At 34.2% G+C, this 27,068-nt stretch overlaps 1 protein-coding gene across 1 annotated transcript in view; it reads right to left on the bottom strand.

The window, feature by feature from the left end:
* Positions 1-673: 673 nt before the first annotated feature.
* The window catches only part of LOC125650399 (JNK1/MAPK8-associated membrane protein-like), a 26,618-nt gene continuing 223 nt past the window's right edge, over positions 674-27,068 (bottom strand). Inside the window, exons 2-7 of the mRNA XM_048878670.2 lie at positions 21,664-21,731; positions 7,226-7,386; positions 6,832-7,035; positions 5,304-5,473; positions 2,532-2,605; positions 674-1,847 (exon numbers count right to left, since the gene is read on the bottom strand). Of these exons, the coding sequence (XP_048734627.1) occupies positions 1,626-1,847; positions 2,532-2,605; positions 5,304-5,473; positions 6,832-7,035; positions 7,226-7,386; positions 21,664-21,731 (899 nt within the window). The 3' untranslated portion in view covers positions 674-1,625. The remainder of the gene's footprint in view (positions 1,848-2,531; positions 2,606-5,303; positions 5,474-6,831; positions 7,036-7,225; positions 7,387-21,663; positions 21,732-27,068) is intronic.

Raw genomic sequence — 27,068 nt, 5'->3', positions numbered from 1 at the left:
CATTTCTTTATGGAAGGAGAAAAATGACCAATACTTTGTGCCAAGTTTGTTTGAAATTAGTCTCAGACTGATGGTTCTGAGAAAAAGTGAAAAATGTGAAAAGTTTACATACAACGGACAAATGACAGGTGAACTTCAATCAGAAAAGCTTACTTAAGCCTTCATTTCATGGTCAGAAAAGTTAAATATGATTAATACAAAAATACTTGCTGAGTTAAGGTGGAAATATTGTGACTTTTCAAATTTGAACCAAGTCTGATTGGAATTATAAATAAGTGGTCATTGAAAGCATTTCAATAAAAAAAAAAAATATGACATTCCCTTATTGTAAAATGCTTTACAAATTAAATGAATTAATAAAGCAAACCAAATTTTTTTTTTACTGAAAAGTGCATAAGATTAGCAGCAATTTGATTATTTTAGCAATTTCTATCAATTTTGATCAGGATCAGTACTTATTTCTTGGGTTTGGTTAAAGTTTAAAAATAATGATATTTCTGAAATTTGGTCATTTTATTTCAATTTCTTTTATATATATATATATATATATATATATATATATATATATATACATACACACACACACACACATCCATCTTTTCCCAAAATGACATGAAGGTTTCTTGAAGATGTTTTGGCTGTAGATTAAAAAAAAGAAATTAACAAATAACCATTATGATTTTCATAAATATTTTTTTATTTAAAATATTAAAACATCTACATGAGTCTTCTTGGTAGGTTTTATTTAAATATTCATACCATGCATCAAATCAAAGCGAAGTTTGAATTTTAGAATCTATCATTTGCAAACAAAACACCTTTTCGTCATTATGGGTTTTTTTTGTTTTTTTTTTTTTACAAAAAATTCAAATGAAATAATGAGACCTTGTATCACTCTTTCGATGGTGAAATCATGCTTCATATAAATTGCTTTAACAACCCATTTAAATAAAATGTTATAATGAGCCACCTTAGACACAAAAGTATGTGTACAAATTTAGCCTGCATAACTAGTATCTGCTTAGTCACTTAGACTTGATCAATAATGATCGTTCATTGTCAATTCATGATCTTTTATTGAATAAATCTTTAAAATGAATTGCCGATAAGAAATGCATTTCAGAAGAGTAATATTCTCAAGCACATCAATATACACCTCTAATGTATAAACAGACTGGTTCACGGCAACAAATATCTGTGTGAAAGAGGTGCTCTTGAATTTCATTCACAAATGAAAGCTGGTTTCCACTGTACAAGTATTTAACAATAACCTTTGTGAGTGCAACACACATTGAGTTGAGAGGTTTTCACATCGATGTACACTGCCTCAGTCAAACCGATCTAGGGCTGCAAGAACTGTACAATACAGTTGAACATCGGTATCTTGAATACCATGGTGGATATGTCACAGTGAGTTGGAAGTCAAATTTTCTTTATGTATTTTAACCTCAATGTCCTGAAACCTCAGATATCTCAAAAGTTTTTTATCGGCTCTATGGAGTTGAAGATAACGAGGTTTGACTGTAATTTCTAATGATGAATCATATCGCACGTGAAATGATTTAAATCTCTCACACTCAGAATTTCCTTCTTGACTCTTTCTGATATTTTCTGTCTTCTGGAGCTCAGCGGACCTCCTCCAGATGAGATGGATGTGAAAACTGGATGGTAAGTATGAAGAAGAGAGTGGGGAAGGGAACCAAGGCTAGAATAGGGAGGTGGATCGCAAGGTTTGTCAGCTGAGTCAGGGAGATGATGCCAAACGCATGAAGGAACCAGTGTCCCACCAGAATTGTCAAATTCCTGCCATCCAGAACGATGTGTTTGGTTACGGAAGAGTAGGATGTCTGTCATAAATAAAATTAGAAAATTCTTACAATATCATCCAATCCTTTACAATGTATGTTTCAAAAATATGGAAATTCGACAGATATGTGTTCCATACTCTGAGATCATTTCAAGGTGATAGATGTTCTTCCTTTAAACACAGTTTAACTAATGACACACATGCTACAAACATTCTTTCTTTTCAAAAATGATGAAAATGAAAACTAATTTTATGTTTTCATAAGTAAAATAAATTCAATTTACTGTATGGAGTGTAATTTACTCCCATGATTTCTCAATTAAGTCCAAAACTGTGGGAAAAATTTGTATAGAGATAAAATAAAAGGAGGGGTAATTTATTTCAACTTTTTAACATCATAGAAAATATACAGGTCCTTTTAATTTTTTTTTGGGGGGGGGGATTTATATTTGTACTTGTTACAACCAAACTAAGCAAATACTATACATCAACCCCTGCATCCATTGCTTGTTTGTATCAAGTGTTTAACTTGAATGAAAAAACGTACAGTATATAAAGCTAAAACTAAGAACACGGATAATCATCAATAAACTCCATCACTAATTGAGGCTGGGATACAATTTCACAAATACTCATTAGTGTCGAGATCAGTCATCTGTATTTCAAAGAAAACCTCCATCTTGTGCCATTCATGAGTACCAGCCATTACTGCTAATGAACTTACCAGATCACATCCCGATAAATGAATGACACCTGTGATCAAGGAAACAGCAATCACTAGGTACGAGAAAAAATAGTCTGAAAAAAAGAAAGAAATCATTTACCTTTAATTTCCATTGATAATCATGCATTATACCCACAATATCTACATCCGGAGCAGACATATCCATCATTTATTTCGCCCACCTCATAATCTCTTGTCAAGTTAGAAAAAAAAAACCACCAAAAGCATTTATATCCACCATTGTACTAAAATAAACTTTCATTACATATTTCTGCTTAACGTTCTTTGTGTATTTGATGATGGTGGTTTTAATGGAATTCAAGACAGTTTTGCACTAATGTCAAAACATACTGAGTAGTTGTTACAGTGATTTTACAAGCCTTGAGGAGGATGAAAAGCTTAAATTACAATTAATGAAGTTCAAATCACTCATGTTCACAAAATGAAATTGCTATTGATCCACTGGGAAATATAATCCAGTGCAATGAATGTCTCCCTCCAGGTAAACGTAGTGATGAGATGAACCATCTCTTCCAATTCTCAAGATAATGTCGTCATTTGGACATGCAATATATCTTATTAATAATTGAAAATATTAATTTCCTTTTGGGAACGAATCATATTCTAATGAAAAACAGATTAATTGTGAAGTAAGATCAAGTAACTGATGGTCGATTCTTTCTTGTGAGAGCTTGATCCAACTTATCCTGGGGTTAAATTACTCTAAACTACCCATGCTCATTGTAACTTTGTACCCAGTTTTTATGTCAGATGTCTATGAGTAAGGAAGATTTTAAAGATTGTAACTTTTATAGAGGTTTTAACCCTACCCCTTGGACCCCAAAAGGGCAGTGACCACAAAATTCACAATTTTGATTCCCCTATGTGAATTGTTGGAAAATTGGTCATGAAGTTTCTGAGAAGAAGCCATAAATGTTCAAATGATGATGGAGAAGCAGGGATTACAATAATTAAGTCACCTGAAAATTAAGTGACCTAAAAATACACGTACTACTGATTTATAAACAAATCAACTTATGTACAAGTAAATTTGATACATGTATGCATTTTTTAATTTGAATGCTGTGTCAGAGAAACTTTAGGATTTAAGAAGTTTTCAAAAATAATACATGTACTAATTCATTGTAATAAACAACTTGATGTTTTTGTAATTTGTTTCATATGTGCTCTCTAAATACCCTTTTCCCATTTTTTTCATACAAGCACAAGAGAACACTGTATACAGTTTTTGATTTTTGTTGAAGTTTGAATTTTTTTGTTTTTACTGTAAAACCATAAATTAAAACTAGAGATTGTTTTTATGAAAAATAAATGTCTCCCCAGCTCCCCAAATTGGAAGTGCTCCAAATGAAACTTCCTCCCCTTAATGCACTGCATGGTATGGAAGAAAAAGCATGGGCAGGAACATAGACATTATGAACTCTGATAAGCTATATAGGAGAATTGTTCACAAACTATTTAACACCCCCCACCCCTCAGATCCACTATAACTTTAAGGATAACAATTGGATCCACAATATGCACATCTACAAATGGCATTAAAGCATTGAACAAATCCTCAAGTCTATCGGATAAGCCATATACGGTAGGTGGAGAAGTGTTCACAAGATATTTCAACATCCTCCACCCCTCTTAGATCCACTATAACTATTAGGAAAATAATTGGATCCTCCTGTCCCGACAATATGCAAATCTACAAATGGCAATGAAGCACTGCACAAAGTTTCAAGTCTATCTGATAAGCCATATAGGATGAGATGCATTCACAAGATTTTGTGACAGATACTGTGTACTGAACTGTACTGAAAGTACAAAAACAATGGAAGTACAAAAACAATGTCTCCCCCTGGAATAGAGGCTACATAACTACAGCGAATACAGTTTTTTAAAGGTGGCTCACTACACCCAGAAATAGTTTCTCAAGTCAGTACGAATTGATTTAATTATAAAAGATATGATGATATACAATAAGTATATATGCCAACAAGAGCAATGCCAACGTGGCATAATACGCCCGTAGATTTTGCTCAAGGAAAATATATTTTAGTGGGATTCATATTTTAGTGAAGTTAGCACTGTCCTCTGTGAGCTAATTCATTATTATGCTTGTAGAAATGGATATCAAGATATAAAGAAGGATAGCCTTAGAATGCGCTACTTCATAAATATGCTAACGGTTCAATTTGTATCCTGCCCACAAGGTTTTCCTAATAAGTGATACTACGACCTTGACCTTTGACCTTGAAAAACAATAGGCACCTTCCTCTCATCATGATGATCAAATATACCAAGTTATAATATCCTGGAGCTTACGGTTCGGTTTGTATCCTGCCCACAAGGTTTTCCTAATAAGTGATACTACAACCTTGACCTTTGACCTTGAAAAACAATAGGCACCTTCCTCTCATCATTATGATCAAATATACCAAGTTATAATAACCTGGAGCTTAAGGTTCGGTTTGTGCTGTCTCATCCGAAGAACCGCCCCAATTAGTTGCCTTGCACGACAAATCAGTACAGATGTTTTACATTTACAATCAAACTTGTCTAAACAGGATGTTGTCTGAAAGGTTGTGTACACCATTACACACTTATTTCAAACTTCTGATGTCTATCATTAAATCGATACTCAATGTGCTCTGAATGTTGTCTAACCTGCAGATTTTTTCCAGTATCAAGCACGTCCGTATTAGACGAGTTTGATTATAAATACACCTGGGAAAGACTTTATTTAAGAATTTCAAAACTTACAAAGAAGCCCGCTTAGCACTGCTTGCAAGACAATCAGAATTGGGTGAAAGTAAAGGGCTGCGTAGATTGACTTGGTCCCTCGCTTGCCAGTAAACTTGTACGACAAAATCGGTCGAACCAGCATCATCAGAAGTAGTGAGAAGGCATAGTATATCATGACTATTGTATACCTGGAAAAGATCAACATTAGGACTACAGACGAGTCTGCTTTCATACAGCAGCAGACTAGATAACACACATAACACTCTAAATAATGTTGTATAACAAAGCACATTGGTTCATGGTGTGAACGTTTCAGGGCCAGAGCTGTGATCTCCGTCAGTCATCGTGCTGTCATCTACGTCAATTATCATACTGTCTACACGAAGAGTAAACATGTTGTGTTTACAATCGGAGAAATGTTTACTGATCCATTGATTGTGCTTTCCATAGTGATTATGACCTAAGCCTGACATGATTAATTAGAATACGCTAGGCCACATAATTTTTCATCAAAATAATCTGAAAATACAGATATTTGACATTACCAAAAAAATCAATATTTTTCATCTATGTGCCTTGTAGATCATTCAATATAGTTCAGTTTCCCATCAATCAACATGTTTTATCATAATCCTAATTATTATCATCATCAATATACAATAAATGTCACATAAAGCTTGCATATCAATTGACAAATTTGATGACTTCACTGGAAGATGTACAAAAGATTCCCTCTGTTTACCTCTACTGTAAACTCTCAGTAGCCCCAGTCTAGAACAACATCATCGATTAATACAAGTGTGAATCAAACTTATAGATGCTGGATTATCATTTTATTTTATATCCTTCATGTTTGAAATATTCCTACATAAACCTTTACTATACTGTATACCCCTAATTGTGGCCTCACTCTCTGTCTACTGAACGTTTTTATGGGGATTCTATTGTCATAGATTTTGTGGGTTATCCATTTCCATGAAAATCAAACAACAATGAAATACAATTCATTAATGTTTCACTGTACAGAAAACCATATCAATGAAATTACATCCCAAAGAAATTGTAAAATCTGAGCAATTAAAGAAAAAAATTTGGTCTACATGAATTCAACTGATTCTGCAGAATTCGTACTGACAAAATGTAGTTTTTGTCATTCTATATTATAAGACTTTTAAAGTAAATAAAAAAAGACAAACACAGTATCTCAAACTCCGATATCTTGAAGTATGTTTGCAGTCACATTCATCACTGACACCGCTATGTCAAATCCTAAGATATCTTCAAGTTAAGTCATGATCTCCTAAATTTCGAGATAACGATGTTTAACTACAGTCAAACTCTGTATTATCAAACTCAATGGAACCGAGACAAAAATTCAAGATATACAAGGATTCGAGATACTGAGGGTAAAATACTTAAAGAGTAAGTGATCGGGACTTCCGAATCACTTCCACATATCCATGGTATTTGAGATATTGGTGTTCGAGAAACCAAAGTTCAACTGAATATAATTTCTCCAAACTTGAGTTTCTGGGTGTTGACTTACAGTGGGTACACAATCTCCTGTGTACAGTACAGTGTTTGGGAGTAGTTGGGCTGTGGATTGAGCAGCATGGAGTACCAGTCGGAGAGTTTGTTAACTGGACAGGACCTCACCCTCAGGGACCCATACGGCTCCACAAGCAGCAAGGTCAAAATAGCCGCCATCACACTCTCCAATAAAGCAGAAACATGGAGGGGTATCAGGGACCTGTTTATTGCAGAAATAACATGTTCATGTAAGTTTGATATGTTATAATCTTTTTTCTGATGGATCACATAATTTTAGAATGAAACAAGTAAGTCTTTCTACTCATGTTTCTCTAAATTAATAATTTTCAAGCATCAAAGCCTAGCTCCTCTTTGTGCGAATCTCGGATATAAACTAGCAGTGAACTCACTTTGTAGTGTTCTTTCTATTGGTATAATCAATGAAAAACCAGTGTAAAACAAGAGACAGAAGGGCCATAAACGTCAGGTACATCCAGTCGTAAAACAGAGGCTCCGAGTCACAGGCCAAACAAATACTCTGCTCATTGGGCTGGTAGCCTCTGGGGCATGCCTGTAATGAAAAGGGAAGTAATACCTTATACACCATCGTGGTCTGAGATACATGATCTTCCTCTCAGTCTCAAGAAATGTTAACAATCTATATTTTTTTTACTTTGGTTTCAAATGGATGGAAGCTTTTCAATTTTACCATAAAACCATACATTTCAGCCAGTGTTTTATATCAGTGACCTTGATGTTTGACATTTCAGTCAGTTTTTTTATATTAGTGACCTTGATCTTTGACATTTCAACCAGTCTTTTTTTTTTTATTATAGTGACCTTGATCTTAGACATTTCAGCCAGTTTTTATTTATTAGTGACCCCTAGCAGTACTTTAATTTATATTATTGACCTTGATCTTTGAAGATTTTAGATTAAGAAAAAACACATAGTTAATTAATGGCAGACTTCCTTTTCCAACATGGATGAAAATATACAAATATCAGTATATGCCTTTCAAATCAAATTGCCTAGCTGGGTATAGCTCAGTAGGTTAAGTATTGACTATATACACATAAATATATATATATACACCAATCTGTAGATCTAGCATGGGTTTTCATTATCAATTTCTTCTAAAACTATTCTTAATAAATCATAATTTATATAAAAGGTAGATTTGAAAGTTTTCAATCTCAAAATATCATTATACATATTCTCCCCTTTCCATTCATATCCACAGATTTCCCTGTTGTGTCATTCCTCCTTAATACTTATCATTTCCATTAGTGGAACTCTTCAAATTAATCGTACACGTACATCTCCCCCCCCCCCCCCGGGTCAATTTCCATAATTTAGAACAAGTTATATACATGTATATGCCAAACTGCATTTTTAAAAGACGTTTATAACACTAATTAACACACCTAATGCGTTTCCAAACTGCATCTAAGCTAATTTGAAAACTAGTTCTAATTGTAACGGGGACCGTTACATATGTTCCCCAAACCTCCCCCAATTAAAAAGTGATGTCCTTGTGAATCTATAGCAAAAAATCATTTTATTTTAGCCTTTAATTACATGTAGTACGTTCAATATGGTCATTTCAGTACCAAAAAATGAAAGAAAGCGTTGCACGCGCATGCGTGTATGATTCCGAATTTTTGTTGATGTCGTTCAACAGGCATTTGTATCATATACCCACAGTGTGAATTTCATAACGTTTCCATCAAATATAAGGAAGTTATAGCGATTTTAAAATCGTCCAATCAGAATTCAGCACATGTGCATGCACGTGCTGAGCAGTAATTCTAACCACAGCAATTTGTAAGGAGTACCAAGACACATCTAAACCATTAATATCAATAGAATTTGATGAAAAACAAAAACGTTATCGTCCTTTAAAAATTGAACTTTTAAAAAACGTTGCACGCGCATGCGCGTGTGCGTTGGCATTTTTTTGTTACACCAATATATAGATACACATATTGTCTACGTATGCTGTGAATATCATCTCATTCGCTTCATAAATAAGATAGTTACAAACGTTTTAGTATTATCCAATCAAATTGAAGCACACGTGCATGCGCGTGGAAATTGGTAATTTTGACCATGCAGATCAGTTAAGGGTCTCAATATCTACCTATGATATGAATTTCAAGCCATTTCAATGAACAACAAAAAAGTTAGACTGATTCCATAGTTAGTGTACAAATTTTGTAATGCGCGTGCACGCGCATGCGTGCGCGTGCTGACAAAAAAACTATTATTTTTCATATGTACAAATGATATACTATCATCCTATTTAGGTTTTATATCGCTTCCTTCAATATTCTGATTTTCCATTTTTTGTACCAAAATTGCAATGCACGTGCACGCGCGTGCATGCACGTGGAGACAAAATGACTACCACTATGCACATCTACAAACGCTATACTATCATCCTGGAAAGTTTCATATCGATCGCTTTTGTAGTTTCTGAGAACACTACCGGACAAAAAAGTACCGGAGAAAAAGAATAATAACTAGACACGATCTCGTTGCGAGCAACGAGTAGGTCTTCCGTCCGATTTGTTGATGCACTCGGAGTTAAAAAAAAAAAAAAAAAAGACAAATGAGTCCCAATTTAGTTTCCGACTTTAAGACACTTTAGATATAATCAATTTTTCATATCATAAGCTTCTGAAGCAAAGTTGCGGTGAAATTCGTTTGAAATTCGACTCTCCAGGCGAGCCATAAGGCCCGCGGGCCTATTTCTTGATGTCATTTGTTAGCCCTCTATAGACTCAACAACTTTAGTTCTATATGTCTTTACAAAATATTTACCTGTAAAAAGTTATTGAGATCGACCGATATCGACAAAAAATCGACTCTACAGGCGAGCCATTAGGACCATAGGCCTATTTCTTGATATCAATCGATAGATCTCGAGAAACTGAACAACTTTTGTTCAATATGTCCTTACAAAATATTTACCAGTTACAAGTTTTTGAAATTGACTGATATCGACAAAAATCGACTCTACAGGCGAGCCATGAGGCCCACAGACCCATTTTTTGATATTGATCGATAGGTTATGACACATTGAACAACTTTTGTTCAATAATGCTTTTTAAAAAATATGTCGTTTTAAAGATATGAGGCGTCAAATATTTACGATTTTGGCCCTTAAAATCTCTAATTACGTAACATATGACCTACTTTTTGATTTGATAAGATCAAGCTCGTTGAGATGAACATTTCCGCTTCTACAACTTATTATAAAATATTAATAGTTTCTGAGATATTCTCAAAAACATTTGGACCCTTTTGAACCCCTAATTTTAAGGGCCAGCCCGTTTTGCTTGATATCGTAAGAAAGGCCTTGTCATTTTAAACATTTTTTGCTCAACAAGTATTTAGAAATTCTTTACCGTTCTCGAGTTATCTCTACAAGAAATATTTAGGGGCCAAACTGTAGCTCCCTAACGGGGCCACATAGGGAAAAAACGAAATGTACATATTGTTTAGATTATCATTCTGAACAACTTTTGTTCAATAATGCTTTTCAAAATATTTGTCGTTTTCAAGATATGAGGCGTCAATTATTTATGATTTTGGCCCTTAAAATCCCTTATTACGTAACATATGACCTACTTTTTGATTTGATAAGAACAAGCTCGTTTAGATGAACATTTCCGCTTCAATGACTTATTACAAAATATTAATAGTTTCTGAGATATTCTCATCAACCTTTGGACCCTTCTGGGTCCCTAATTTAAAGGGTCAGCCCCTTTTGCTTGATATCGTAAGAAAGGTCATGACATTTCAAACATTTTTTGTTCAACAAGTATTTAGAAATTCTTTACCGTTCTCGAGTTATTTCTAGAAGTAATTTTTAGGGGCCAAACTGTAGCTCCCTAACGGGGCCACATAGGGTAAAAACGAAATATGCATATTGTTCAGATCATCATTCTGAACAACTTTTGTTCTTTATTGCTTTTCAAAATATTTGTCGTTTTCGAGATACAAGGGGTAAAATATTTATGGTTTTGGCCCTTAAAATCCCTTATTACGTAACATATGACCTCAATTTTTATATGAATAGATTTGGATTATTGAGATGAACATTTTTTGTTGTTTGACTTATACCAAAATATTAACGATTTTTGAGATATTTGATCTAGACTTTGAGCCCTTCTAGATCCCTAATTTAAGAGGCTAGCCCCTAAATCTTGATATTTTCGAAAAGATCTCGTAAATGTGCACAACGTTTGTTCTACATGTCTTAACAAAATATTTGCAAGAAAAAAGATATTGGAGATCAAAGGTCAAAAATCGCCGAAATCGGCGAAACATTTTGGCATCCATTTTTTCAGGTCCAGGCGAGCGTTTAGGCAAATCGCCTCCGGTAAAATCGAATCCCCCACAAATCTTCTAAAATGTTTACTCTATCTTGTGTAGAAATTTCAAGACTCTAGCTTCAAAACTAACGGAGGAGATGTGTGGACAACAAGGCCCTTCAAAAAGTCACTAAAAGAGAGATAACTCCTGACCGGAAGTGACGTCAAGCACGAAATTTTGCAAGCAAAGTCTCGTCACCAAACGACATCTTTCCTGAAAATTTCGTGAAAATCGATCGAGAAATGGCTGAGAAAAACGCGTGTACTACCAAGGAAAATAATAATAATGAAGAAGAAGAACGCGAACAATAATAGTAAGGTCTTCCGCAGGAGACGGAAGACCTTAATAATAATAAGAAGAAACAGAGTAAAAACAATATGTTCCCAAACTTTGTTTGGGGAACATAATTACAAAATATTGATGGACTTGGGTGTCCAGAGAACATCGTTGTTTGGAATTTTTAAAATAGGTGTGGTGGAGTTTTAAAAACATGTAACATCTTTAATAAGATAGTGTTAGAATATTTGAAAAATGCAGTTTGACTAATGGTAATTTTATTTAAAAATACACCATGTATTTTAACTTTTAAAGGGGGGGGGGGGTGCTATGACCGTTTCGTTTATGTCCCAGTAATCTCGCACTTGCTCGCGAGATTTGTGCATTTTCTTACCAATGACGCACAAGAGTCATCAAAGCGCGATAACTCCAATGAGCTGGTAATGAGAAGTATTAAAGACCCATTTTCTGACCTTACAGTTACTGGAACTATAATCAAGACAGATGTTATTTACCTCACTGCAGGAGTGGCCAGGGTCTACCTAGGTGCTAATTGGTATACACAATGAAATACACAGAACAAAAAATATATTGAAAATCTGCCAAATCAGAATCAATCATTTAGAAATAAGAATGAAAATATAAATTAATTTATTTAAATCATTTAATTTGATTTTAAATAATTGATATGACCAAATTTAGTTTGAGTACATTAGCCTAAACATTTCTTGCCATTTTTTTTTTGTTTTTTGGTTTTGTTGATTGGGCCACCAGAACTGTTGTTATTGGCAACATGTTTGACTGTGATCGACTGGTTCATTTCTAATGTTTGAATCTTTAGTTCAGGTATAATTATCAATTCATAAGATTAGTAAAGAAAAAGAATGTAGGACAGAAAGTCAGGCCATCATTAAAAATATTTTTGTTTGATGTACTCAGACCCACATTTTTCAAGGTGGGTTGGTAGGTAGGGTTTTTGGGGTGTTTTTTAACGTCATGAAAATTTCTAATATTTTCTTTTAAAATAAGGAGAATTTTCTATTTTTTAAGGGAACCAAAAAAAAGAAAAGAAAGGAATTTCAAATTGCTGAAAAAAATGATCGGGTAGGAGCAAACTTGACGGGTTGGTCGGAGTACAATAAGTTACAATAAGAAATTTTACGAAAGTAAGACAAAATGTCACAGGACAAAAAGTCACAGTTTTATAAGAAAATAAGACAAAAAGTCACAATTAAAAATTTTATGAAAGAACAAAATGTCACAGGACAAAAAGTCACAGTTTATAAGAAAATAAAAAGATATTGATTTTGATATATATTTGAAAACATATCTTCTTTTTGTAAAGTTTAAGAAAATTTATATTTTCTAAGAGAATCTATATTAATTTCAAACTTTAGATTTTGATAACAATTATAAAATTGTTACTACTTTCATCATATTTATTGTAAATTTTTAAAAACAAATTTTTCATTGAGATAAAATAAAAATAGTCTAGTATACTACATATTAATAATTGTCAAAATAAAATCTGATGGCAGAATTATGGTTAGCTTCCATTCACTCCAGATTATTGTCAAAACAATAATTGCTATATAAACAAGTTAATGATTTTTCATTTCTTATTATCTAATAATGAACTGAAAATGCTAAATGTGGCAAAACAAACACCATGTAATAAGAATGATGACATGTATTCCTTTCTCCCTCCCATCCACTGGTGTCTGAATAACAGCTTTAGTGAGCATTTGGGTACCACCTGTTATTGTTAACTTAAAAGTATATATGGGGTCTTATTTGCTAAGTCAAGTATACCAAGAAGAATACTCATTTTTTGGGATAGATGTGCCTGCAGTTAATTGTTATAAACACATCCTAGCTCAGGTGGCTGGTTAAACACATGGTCGAATCTATCAATCCGGACCTGATTTATTGTCTTGTATTTGATTGGCAGGCAGTATGTATTTTAGCTTAGTCCAGATAAACTTCAAGGGAAATGGCTTAAAACTGGATCTTTAATTCAAAACAAGTGCAATCTCAATCAATGGTTAATTGCACAAATCACATGTGTATGTGTACAACACACTAAACCGATAATGTATGTATTGACATCACAGGTTGGTCAATCTGAATTCAGACTAGAATGACATCACAAAACACATTGACATCTCCTGAAAACATGACTAAAACTTAGATCACAGCACAATTAAGGCACGTTTGTAAAGCAGTTGTCTCCCTTCCTCCCAATTGACTTTTAGAAAATCACGGTGCTAATTAAATCTTTTGACCTCTAAAGATAAGAGGATTTTGCGATTTTATGGTATACTAAATTCCTTCAAACTGACAGATTTTGTAATTTTACTAAGATTTTCTAATCAGACTGACAGTCTAGTGACAGATTTTGCGATTTTACTGAAAATTTCTTCAGATTTAATGGACTTTGGGATTTTACAGTAATTGCAAATTGGATGGAATAAAAAAAATTGATTTCCAAATATATATATATATATATATATATATATATATATTATATATATATATATATATATACAAAGTTTCCAAAATTTATGCTTCCCTGAATTAAAGTTTGACCACCAAAATATCCTTCAAACAGTTAAATTGCAGAGATTTATCAAGGTTTCCCTTGACTGACAGTAAAAAGTAGTCCATTTCAGTGGTTGTCAGCTATAGTTTAAACAGACAATTAGCATTTTGTAAAAGCTGGAAATTGAAGTATCTTTGATATTGAAATGAAGTAGTTTTACAAAACAACAAAGGTTTGGATCTTGATTAATCGTTAAAATTTTCCAGCAATCTTAAATGCTATGTATTTATTGACAGACACTAAATCAAGAGTAACCGATGTTATTTTCATTACTATCTCACAGGGATTTACTTTCAAATGATATAAAACTGATAATATAACATGTTTTCTTCAAATTCATTGTTGAATCAGAAATATTGAACACATATAAAAACATTGTCACAAAGCACACCTATTGTCTTTGTTTACATTACGCCATACGTTTAAGGTAAGGTTACGTAGGTACTCAGTGTGACTATAGTGACAATGATGTAAAAATAAACAAAAAACCAGTCCTTTCTATATAAAATATATAGAAATGTACATTACTTTCATTCAAATGCAATAAGATATGGAACAACACAAAACTGAGTGTTTTCTGTATTTTTGTCCTTTTTGTATTTTGGATTTAAATCAATGTTAGCTGTTGCTAGGCTTTGAGAGAAAAGTGTCGCATTATGTACGTTACAATATGGGAGGATTTAAAAAAAGTTTCCGAATTAATTTAGTATGAAGAATACTAATTATATGATACATATAACACATTCTGTAGTTGGAAGATAACTTGAAGTTTCATTTCTTTAAAGAATATCAAGATTATTATACATGTAGAGAGCTGCATGAAAAACAAATATAGTGCAATATTTTGACATGATTCTAGAAGACCATGACAGAAAAATAGTGTCCCCGTCAAAGGAAGAGTGTTCTAGCCACATGAAATATTATACACTCCAGAACTCTGTTACCATTGAGGTTTTCAATATTCTGCCAGCATATTTTCCCTTCAGAATATATGCATTGATACAGAAACTAATGCAATATCACCTTTGTTGTGCATATATTGTACATTTCAAGTGATAATTTACTTGCTATTGGGTGCTAATGTTCGTCATTGTGAAAAAATAAAATGCATAACAATTACATGCACATTATTTCTCTTTTCAGCACTTCTTTAGCAATACTGAAGGGTAGTTTTGGAATCCTAGTTTAATTTTACAGCTAATAGAATTGTGAATTTCACACATTAACCAAGAATGGGTGATAACATCTATCTGAATTGAAATTTTATGTTGGGCTCTGGATTAATGCTTGTTAAAGGAAAAGGCAACCCTAACTACATTGTTGCTTTTATGAATAAAGAATTACTTACTGATATTGTAAATGACAGTCTTTAGCTAGTGACAGACACTTAGTGACAGACACCTAGTGATGAACACTTAGTGACAAACACCTAGTGATGAACACTTAGTGACAAACACCTAGTGATGAACACTTAGTGACAGACACCTAGTGATGGACACCTAGTGATAGACACATAGTGATAGACACCTAGTGATGGACACTTAGTGATAGACACCTAGTGATGGACACTTAGTGACAGACACCTAGTGATGGACACCTAGTGATGGACACCTAGTGACAGACACCTAGTGATGGACACCTAGTGATAGACACCTAGTGATGGACACTTAGTGACAGACACCTAGTGATGGACACCTAGTGATGGACACTTAGTGACAGACACCTAGTGATAGACACATAATGACAGACACCTAATGACAGACACCTAGTGATAGACACCTAGTGATGGACACCTAGTGACAGACACCTAGTGATAGACACTTAGTGATGGACACCTAGTGAAAGACACCTAGTGATAGACACCTAGTGATGAACACTTAGTAATAGACACCTAGTGATGGACACCTAGTGACAGACACCTAGTGATAGACACCTAGTGATGGACACCTAGTGATAGACACTTAGTGACGGACACCTAGTGACGGACACCTAGTGACGGACACCTAGTGACGGACACCTAGTGATAGACACCTAGTGATAGACACCTAGTAATAGACACCTAGTGATGGACACCTAGTGATGGACACCTAGTGATAGACACCTAGTGACAGACACCTAGTAATAGACACCTAGTGATGGACACCTAGTAATAGACACCTAGTGATGGACACCTAGTGATAGACACCTAGTGATGGACACTTAGTGACAGACACCTAGTGACGGACACCTAGTGATAGACACCTAGTGATGGACACTTAGTGACGGACACCTAGTGACAGACACCTAGTGATGGACACTTAGTGACAGACACCTAGTGACAGACACCTAGTGATGGACAACTAGTGACAGACACTTAGTGACAGACACCTAGTGATGGACAACTAGTGACAGACACTTAGTGACAGACACTTAGTGATGGACACCTAGTGATAGACACTTAGTGATGGACACCTAGTGACAGACACTTAGTGATGGACACCTAGTGACAGACACCTAGTGATGGACACCTAGTGATAGACACTTAGTGATGGACACTTAGTGATGGTAATTACAGGGGATCTGAATTGTGTGTCTTGTGTACCGGTCATTTCCATTGGTTTATCAGTCCAAACAATGAATTATACTGTCATTTTTTACCGCTCAGAAAGAATTTTCAGCGGTCAAAACCTGTAGTCCAGTAGATTGGCCAAGTCCAGTAAAGCTATTGAAGGTCACATGGAAGGTCAACATAACACTCTGTTTGTTTGTTGTTGTTTTTTGCATATTTGTCAGACTTGATCTCACCATGACATATCTGTGTTTGAATTTGGATGATAGATTTCTTTTAGTGAGAAATGAGCCAAAGCAAAATTGATGAAACATTGAATCACAAGATGAGAGTTGGATGGGCATGGAAATCTGCCCTGACTGTTTACATGGTGAGGAATAAAAATAATCTATTTTTTCTAATTTTTTAGGAATCTGCATATTTATACCTAACATGCAAATGACACCAATCTTGTTTCCAGATTTAAAAATACAGATTGCAAATAAAAACAACTATTATATGAAATGTCTACACAAGTCATTAAAAGTATAGCATAATTTAACAGAAAAACTGTAAAAATATCAGGAAAACACAAATTCCATATACAGTGGAGCCTTGGTAATCCAGACGCCATTCATCCGGACACTTCACCTTCCATCTGAACGATTTTTCTAGGGAACGGAATTTTTACACGTTATTCTACATCGTTAATCCGGATGGTCATTTTTTACTACAAAACATTAACAAGAGGCCCATGGGCCACATCGCTCACCTGAGTCACTTTGGCCCATATCTGAAGACTTTCCATATATATTTGCATGTAAAACCTTAGTCCCTATTATGGCCCAAACTAACCTTTGCAAACTTGAATCTACACTATGTCAGAAAGCTTTCATGTAAATGTCAACTTCTTTGGCCCAATGGTTCTTGGGAAGAAGATTTTTAAAGCTTTTTCCTATATTTGTATGTAAAACTTTGACACCCCCCCCCCCCACTTGTGGCCCCATCCTACCCCCCGGGGGCCATGATTTGAACAAACTTGAATCTTCACTATGTCAGAAAGTTTTCTTGTAAATATCAGCTTTTCTGACTCAGTGGTTATTGAGAAAAAGATTTTAACTATATATTTGTATGTAAAACTTTGATCCCCCTTGTGGCCTCATCCTACCCCCAGGGGCCATGATTTGAACAAACTTGAATCTACACTATGTCAAAAAGTTTTCATGTAAAAATCAGCTTTTCTGACTCAGTGGTTCTTGAGAAGAAGATTTTAAAGATTTTTCCTATATATTTGTATGTAAAACTTTGATCCCCTATTGTGGCCCCATCCAACCCCCGGGGCCCATGATTTGAACAAACTTGAATCTGCATTATGTCAGGAAGCTTTCCTGTAAATCTCAGCTTTTCTGGCTTAGTGGTTCTTGAGAAGAAGATTTTTAAAGTTTTTCCCTATATATTTGTGTGTAAAACTTTGATCCACCCCTTGGGGCCCCATCTTATCCCCAGGGGCCATGATTTGAACAAACTTGAATCTGCACTATGTCAGAAAGTTTTCATGTAAAAATCAGCTTTTCTGGCTCAGTGGTTCTTGAGAAGAAGATTTTTAAACATTTTTCCTATATATTTGTATGTAAAACTTTGATCCCCTATTGTGGCCCCATCCAACCCCCGGGGGCCATGATTTGAACAAACTTGAATCTGCACTATGTCAGAAAGTTTTCATGTAAAAATCAGCTTTTCTGACTCAGTGGTTCTTGAGAAGAAGATTTTTAAACATTTTTCCTATATATTTGTATGTAAAACTTTGATCCCCTATTGTGGCCCCATCCAACCCTTGGGGCCCATGATTTGAACAAACTTGAATCTGCATTATGTCAGGAAGCTTTCATGTAAATCTCAGCTTTTCTGGCTTAGTGGTTCTTGAGAAGAAGATTTTTAAAGTTTTTCCCTATATATTTGTGTGTAAAACTTTGATCCACCCCTTGGGGCCCCATCTTATCCCCGGGGGCCATGATTTGAACAAACTTGAATCTGCACTATGTCAGAAAGTTTTCATGTAAAAATCAGCTTTTCTGACTCAGTGGTTCTTGAGAAGAAGATTTTTAAACATTTTTCCTATATATTTGTATGTAAAACTTTGATCCCCTATTGTGGCCCCATCCAACCCCAGGGGCCCATGATTTGAACAAACTTGAATCTGCATTATGTCAGGAAGCTTTCATGTAAATCTCAGCTTTTCTGGCTTAGTGGTTCTTGAGAAGAAGATTTTTAAAGTTTTTCCCTATATATTTGTATGTAAAACTTTGATCCCCCCTTGTGGCCCCATCCTACCACCGGGGGACATGATTTGAACAAACTTGAATCTGCAATATGTCAGGAAGCTTTCAGGTAAATTTCAGCTCTTCTGGCCCAGTGGTTCTTGAGAAGAAGATTTTTAAATGACCCTACCCTATTTTTGCATTTTTGTGATTATCTCCCCTTTGAAAGGGACATGGCCCTTCATTTGAACAAACTTGAAAGCCCTTCACCCAAGGATGCTTTTGGCCAAGTTAGGTTGAAATTGGTCCAGTGGTTCTGGAGAAGAAGTCGAAAATGTGAAAAGTTTACAGACAGACGGACAGACAGACAGACGGACGCCGGACAAAATGTGATCAGAATAGCTCACTTGAACCTTCGCTTCAGGTGAGCTAAAAATTGTACCGTTAATCTGGCTGGTCTTAAGGTCTGCCTCGGACAATTTTTGGAAAGCATAAATTATAATTGAAGCGATTACCTGTACCCTGTCAACATCTTCCTTAAAGTAGGTGACATGCGATGATGTGTCAGGTAGATAGCACGTGCCGATTGAGACATTGAATTACTCATTTTTTTCACATTGTATTTGAATTGTATGTAGTGTTGAATTTTGTAAATATTTAAAATCTGTAGTATATTATCTTTAAATTTAGTCTTGATCAATAGCCTATTGATAAATTAAACATCATGCCATAATAATATGTTTTATTATATAGCTAATAAATAGTCTATTATAAAATCTGCGTAAAATCTAGAGGATGTTAGCGTTCAATATCCTGAGAATTTATTAAACGCTAACTTTGCATTACGTAAATTGTATGTGCCCGAAACATTCCGAGTATGAGCGTTCAATATTGACGTTACCGTAATGACGTAAACAAGCCAAAATGGCAGACGACGGTCCTCCGAATCTGACAGAGCCGGTATCTGATATTTACTTAAGTAAAATGTTTTACTGTACATCAATTATGATGTCCCCATTTACAAAATCAGTTTGCTTCATGCATTAATGACGGGTTAAATATTGAACAGTTAAGAAATGCATGTTGATATTGCACACCACCTTAGATGCCAATATTGATTAATTCTCGTCTATTTTGGAGTATTTTGAGTGAAAAGGAATATAATTTAAAAATTAAATACTTTAGCTATATAATAAAAGGGTTATTGAACTTATATAGGTGAATATTGGCACTCGTTGGCTGTCAAAATGCACTCGCAAGCTCGTGCATTTTGACAGTCAACTCGTGCCAATATTCACCAATATAAGTTCAATAACCCTATATTATTGAACTGCTACCCATATCAGATGTACTCGTTCGTAAATTTATATCGGCTTATTCAAATCAAAAGAGTAAATATTATAATACTAGAAACTATTGATTGAAGTGAAATATATGTGCATGTATATGTGGTAAGTTTTTAAAGGTATAGAATGCCACGCATGTAGGATGTACCTGTTTACGATTGATTCTTGTTACGATACTGTAGAACTTACCTGATTGTTTTGGAATTTTTAAACTCTGGGTAGAAGTGAGGAAATTACCATTAAGATGTGAATGACAATGTGAATGACAATTAATTTTTGCATGCACCCATAATTTTGGTTTTACCCGAGTTTTGATTTGTTAATTATTGCTTCAAAATTATAAGTGTGTAGTAGTTTGTAATAGTATAAACATAGATGATTTTATCCTTCCGATATTGGCTTGGATAATAATTATTATAGAATATGAATTATAAATCCAGGCAGATAAGATTTAGTCAACTACTGTTGTCAACCGCCATGACAAACAGGATATTCTTCGATCAATTTGGACTATGAAGACTGCTTTAACTGACCGTCAAACCCTTGAATCCCGACAAATATGGATGGATATCACCAAAAATTTTGTATCACGATATATCATGAAATTTTTTCACAATATCATGATAATATTGTGATATTTTAGGACAGTCTGTTTTTCCTTAATTCTCTGTTATATTCAGAACTGTTTTGGTGTTAAAGCACAAAAAAAAGCCAAATTCAGTTTATCTTAAACATTTACTTTGTATAAGAAACTGTAATAAAACAAATGAGAAAAAAATTCAGATCAAAAAATAATAAAATGACTCACAATTAAACTGTGATGATGATCAAATTCCTCTGCGTTTTTACCATGTTCAGACGGATCTTGTTATTTTTTGTTACTTCCTGTAACAATCTAAAACCTAGCTAACACATAAATGTAATTTGTCCAAAAATTCCAGTTTTTCTCCACCATATCGCGATAAATATCGTCGGACAAATTATCACGATATACCGAAATACCGGTAAAGCCGCACATCCCTACTGACAAATGAAGATAACCGACTTCTTTTAAAAGTAAAAGTGTGATGAAATGTGCAAAGTATAAATGATGATGTTCATTTACATACAATGCTTCATTATTTCTTTTTAATGCATGATGTACAGTTTTGTATATTTGTAGTGCTAATACACACGTAAAATGTAAGCATATGGAATACACAACACATATATATTTTAATTTTTGTGCTTTGAAATGCATGTAAATATTAAAATTATTACGATTTATTTACTAAGTCAAATGGTTTTATTAAATGATTCACTACACATCAATGAAATAAGCATAATGGTTACTTATATAAAGATAACATATGATGTTCCATTATCTGGACACTTCATTTATCCAGACGATTTCTCTGGGAACCAAAGTGTTCGGATTAACAAGCCTCCACTGTATCACTAAACAGATTCAACTTACCCCACATTCACTGTGATTACCATTGCCCAAAGGAATTCTCCCACAGTAGAGGCCAGGGCATCTCTGTACTATTAAAACAAAGGATTAAAAGGCTAGGTCAATCAGCAACTAATTCATTAAGACATTATCATTCCATGTTGTCAGAATGAAAGTGTTAATAAATAATACAATGGTATAATTCATAATCGCATGCTCCCAGTAGGTGTTACACTAATGATGTACAAGAGGCCCATGGGCCACATTGCTCACCTGAGTCATCATGACCCTGCTGTTGTTCAGCTGTTGATATCTAAAAGATTTTTTTTCCAATTTTTATTCCCATGAAAAATTTCAAAGGGTCCTGGCCCAAAAAAACGTAAACTGAGAATAGACTTAAGTCAAAATTTTGATTCCTTATATCTTAAGATTTATGTAGCACAGATGTTTATAAAAAAAAAAAAACAACTGCAGGATAATAAAAATTCAAATGCAAAAACATAAACTGAAAATTTTATTTGTTTATGAAAATTATTTCAAAAGTTAGCTGGATTTGAAATTCAGATTTAAGTATATTCTCAGTTTATGGTCTTGAGGCCTAATGTAACTGAACATTAATTCACACAACATGAGGATGTCTCAACACCAATAACATGACCTTGCTGTTCTGGGAGAAGGTCACAGATCAAGGTATGAACTGAAAGTTCTTGCCATAAGAAATCTATAATTAAAATCACAACAGGTTTCTAAATTTCATAATAAGTTATTCTGTGGTGTCCCAATGGTTTGTACATTTTTCTCGTGCAGGAAACTTGACCCAGCCATGCTCGCCTACTTAATGGGCCACTTTTCCATGTTGAGAAAGGGGAAAACTTTATCTCTACCAAATAACCACACCTTCCAGTGGTGTCAATAGGTATTTAACATTAGGGAGGGGAATTAAAAAGGGAAAGAGGGGGGATCGGGCCTATCTATCAAAAAATAAAGATACCAACAATGATAATCTCATAAATCCTCTTGAGAGTAGGGTAAACATGGACCCCTGGATACACCACTGATGGGATTACATGCCTAGGAGGAGTAAGCATCCCGTTTTAATTTACGTTTCATGCAGATAACAAAATAGCACAGATCACAATGATAGATTTTAATGTGGTAGATCCAAAGTTCATACATTTAAGCACCAAATATTCATAATATGTGATAACATTTCTTAGCACTTTGTTGTTATCATGACTTGAGAAAATCTCACTGAGTATACATACAGTAGTGGAATTTTTATTTTGCATTGTGTTCCGCTACCAAACACAATAACTCATATTTTTAGTACTAGAGTATTCGCTTCTCACATTCTGAGAAACAATCTTCAAATCAGGCAGATATTTTTGTATCAAAAATGAATCAATATCTTTAGCCATCACTAATTTGTATACAAGAGTTGCCCAAGTGATGCATAATGTTTGTAACTTCTTGGGTAGCCCGAATTACCAAAATGCCCGCAATTTACCAAAACAACCCAAGAAATTAACATAATGCCACCTAAAACTACCAAAATTCCCCTCTAAATATATAAAATAATGCATATCAAGTTTATATATGTTCAATTTTGATGATAAAATGCTCAGCCTATTAAAATTGTGAATATATAAACTCAAATTCTGTTCAATTCTCGCATTTACGATGTTTCAAAGAACGATAGCTCTAGCAAAATGTATACATGTATATATCACCGATGAATTTTTACCCCATACAATATTTGTTTGAATTGCAAAATACATCTGAATATTGATTAATTCAACTTAAGCAATGTATATATGTAATAGCGAGCAAAGCTCGTCTCACATCGTTTGACAAGCTCGCTCCAATGATTACACATTTAAGTCATGTGGTTTGCTCTTCATCATATTCATCAGCTGAAAAATGATGAGTATTACCCGTAATGCTTCTGCAAAAATGTCGCCATCACTGTGGTATACTTCATGGACAACCCATATATAATTAAAACAAATAAATAGTTTGGAAAGTATCACAAACGTTTTTAAATTCCAGACAAGCTTTCTCATACCTTCATACGTTTTGTTTTTGATTGGTTTGAACGAAAGAAAAAGCAAACATCGCAGCTAATATAACGTCACAATGCACTCTTTGTAACATCGACAATGGACCGTGTTATATTTCCCATGTTTAAAATGAATGGGAATAAAGTGGTGTTGCAAGATATATGGGTCTTCATTCGTCTCAACGGTCACACCATGAAACATATTAATAAGAAAATAATGGTTGGACACATTCTTCTAAATGAAAGAAAAATAACATATGAGTTACTTTCCTTAAATTGACACAAATTCTAATAACAACTCTTTTAATGCTATTTTTTATTCTTTAGAGGTGGAATTTTACACAATCAATCCCTAATCTTTCAAGATACAACTTTTAAAAAATGAGGTAAATAGGAATTTTGGTAATTCTAGAGGGCATTTCGGTAAATCACGTATATTTCGGTAATTCAAGGTACAGGTACTATTATACCTCTTCCACAGTATGGAGGCTATACCTAGCCTGTAACTCCCACTCTGTTCCATTAATGTTTGCAATTTGTTTGAGAATAAGGTGAACAGAGGAAAGTATCAGCTTGTGTTCATCCTGAATAGGGGTACCGTACGGAAAAACTTCTCATTTTACTTTTCACAAAACTCTGATTTAGATACAAGCTGACAAAAAGAACTCATGAAATTTTCATGGGACTTGTCAACTTTTCATGGGACTCAAGCTGTTCATAAACCATGACTGTGTCCGTGAATTCTATCAGTGTTTTTGGGAACAGCTTATTTTTACAAAGCCTTTAAAAAAATCTTTTGATAAAAGGAAAACTTTCTCATACACAAAACCATGACTGAGTCCAGGACTCGCCTTGAAAAATTCCTAGTGACAACCCTGACGTATATCGAGATCTTTTCAAAGGTACTTCACCAAATTTACTAAGTTTTAAGTCATCAAAATTGAGCCGTTCCTAGCAAAAAAAACCCTTATCTTATCTGACCAACTATGTTATTAATATTCAACAAACATAATAATGAAAAAAGTGATGTCATTTTTTGCAAACTTGTAAAGAAAAAGGTCACGATTACCATTTACGAGTTGGTTGTCATCTTTGATTGACTGTAATATTTAACGACAATCAACATTGCTCTAATATTTTGAGGGATGTTCTCTATAGTTTACACTTTAGCACTAAAATACTTAAGGAGGGATGCTACACCAGAGAAATTTGATATGGATGAAAAGTGGAGGATATGTACAACAATATTTTGAAAGTGAAAACTTTCAAATTTACTTTATTTAGTCAAAAAGTACAGTTCTAGTTGAAAGCAATCTGAGAATTTTTTTTAAAACCCCTGCTGGATTCAAACACGCGATCTACAGTTCAGCAGTTGACGTGAAAATGTAACCGGGTATCCGGCATGAAGAAAAGAGTCCGGTTTGGAGTTTGGATAGGATTTTATTACTGAAAACTTCCAATTGTATAAGAAAACCCTTATATACCAGGAGATTTAAACACATGTATAAAATTTAGATAAAGGTACTTGTCAGCAAATACATGGAGCATGAACTAGTGCTACCGGGAAAGTGAACACCCACCAAATCAGGTAAGCTAATCGAACTACCGCAATGCAATGAACCATGAAATATTTAAACTGAATACAGTCAAAGGTCATCCGTAAATATAAATAGTATCACTGAATGAATGTCATTACTATGAAACTTATTAATGACAGAATAAGTCATTTTATCGCAATAACTTTTATTTATAATCGCTGTATTCAACCTGAAAAGAAATATGATAAAATTTATATCAAATTTTATTTACAAAGACATATTTGCATGAAAATACTGTCTACAACACTAACCTACTAAGCGACTCAGCTAGGTGAGAATTTTTTTTAAATGAATAGACAAATGTTGCTGATATTTATATTTTCCACCATGTTTTAAAAGGAAGTCAGCCATTATGACGATGTAGAGTACCTTCTTAAAGTGGCAATGGGCGCCGTCGGTAGGTGGCGCTGGCGGCAACATTTCCCGCAATCACAAAAAGTTTACCTCACTGCGCTGGGTACATGTACTTTTCACCGTTTTATATGATAAAGCCCGAGGTTTAAATACAAAAGTATTAACGTAAAACGAAAGTGAGGAGTTCAAAGTTTACGTATATGGCGATTTAGAAAGCACGTGGTACGAAATGACATTTTGTCGGTATTTTGAAGTGAGAAAATAAGTAGCAAGACCAGAAATCGGCCATATACGCAGATTTTACGGTGATATTTAATTAATTCGAACTTCCTTTTTCTTTAAACACTGAGGTAATACGTATATGTCCGGAGAATGTAGTAAAATAATTTTTTTCAACCTGTTGGGTAGAATTTACTAGAACGATAACTCTAATATTTGTAAACGGAAACAAAGGGAAAATAAATCATGTGTACTTCATTGTCCGCAATAAATCGGCGATATATATGATTCAATGAAGTTTCCTGTTATCAAATTGTCATGTTTATTTTAAAAAATATATAATTATCCTAGATTTTGTACTTCACCTTGCAAATTGATACTGTACCGTCAGTAGGTGGCGCTCGCGGCATACACAAAGGTTTTTTAGGGCCGCCTTGGCTGAGGCCACAAGCGGTGTCATGGGCAGAGCCCTGGCGGGGGTGGAGGGGTTGTGTGAAGGGTAAATAACATAGCAATTTAAGACCGACCAGCCCATCTTTGTTCCAATTCTTAAGAAGTCTCATTGCAGAAAATGATCTTTCGCAAGGCACCAAACCAACTGGCAATCTACTTTCCAGCATGTATAACTGCTTTGTTTTGCCCTCACTAGTGGCTTTGGTACAATCTTATAATCTTTTCTATCAAGTATATTGATAAAGAACAATTAAGATATACATATGTAATTGAAACAATGATATTTGTGTAGAATTTCATACAGAAATACTATCAATTTTCCTCATCCGGTAGCTAAAATGACCGAGGGTAGGTGTTTATTAGCGTTTTGAAGCAATATCGATACTTATTTTCAATAAAATAACGTCATATTCACATTTTGCACACCCCAAAAAGGTAGAATAGGCATCAAGTTAATTTCTGTTTGGTCTATTTTCACCAATATTACTTGAGGTCAAATATTTACACAAGTCAGAAAAATAACTTCATGGAAATATTAATGTGTGAGGGTAATCGTGTTTGCCTGTCTGTTATGATGCAGGGAAAGAAGATATTTTAAAATACTTATTAATTTTGAAATCAGCACATTTAAATTAAGTGGAATATTGATGAAAATGTTGAAAAAATATTGTTTTTAAAAATCTCCCCCTGTCGCTACTTAAAGGTCCTTTTTGCCAAGAACGGCTCAAATGTTAATGTTTACCTAG

Source organism: Ostrea edulis, chromosome 5, assembly GCF_947568905.1.
Source record: "Ostrea edulis chromosome 5, xbOstEdul1.1, whole genome shotgun sequence".
Taxonomy (NCBI): Eukaryota; Metazoa; Mollusca; class Bivalvia; order Ostreida; family Ostreidae; genus Ostrea; species Ostrea edulis.
This window is presented reverse-complemented; position numbering and strand designations above follow the sequence as displayed.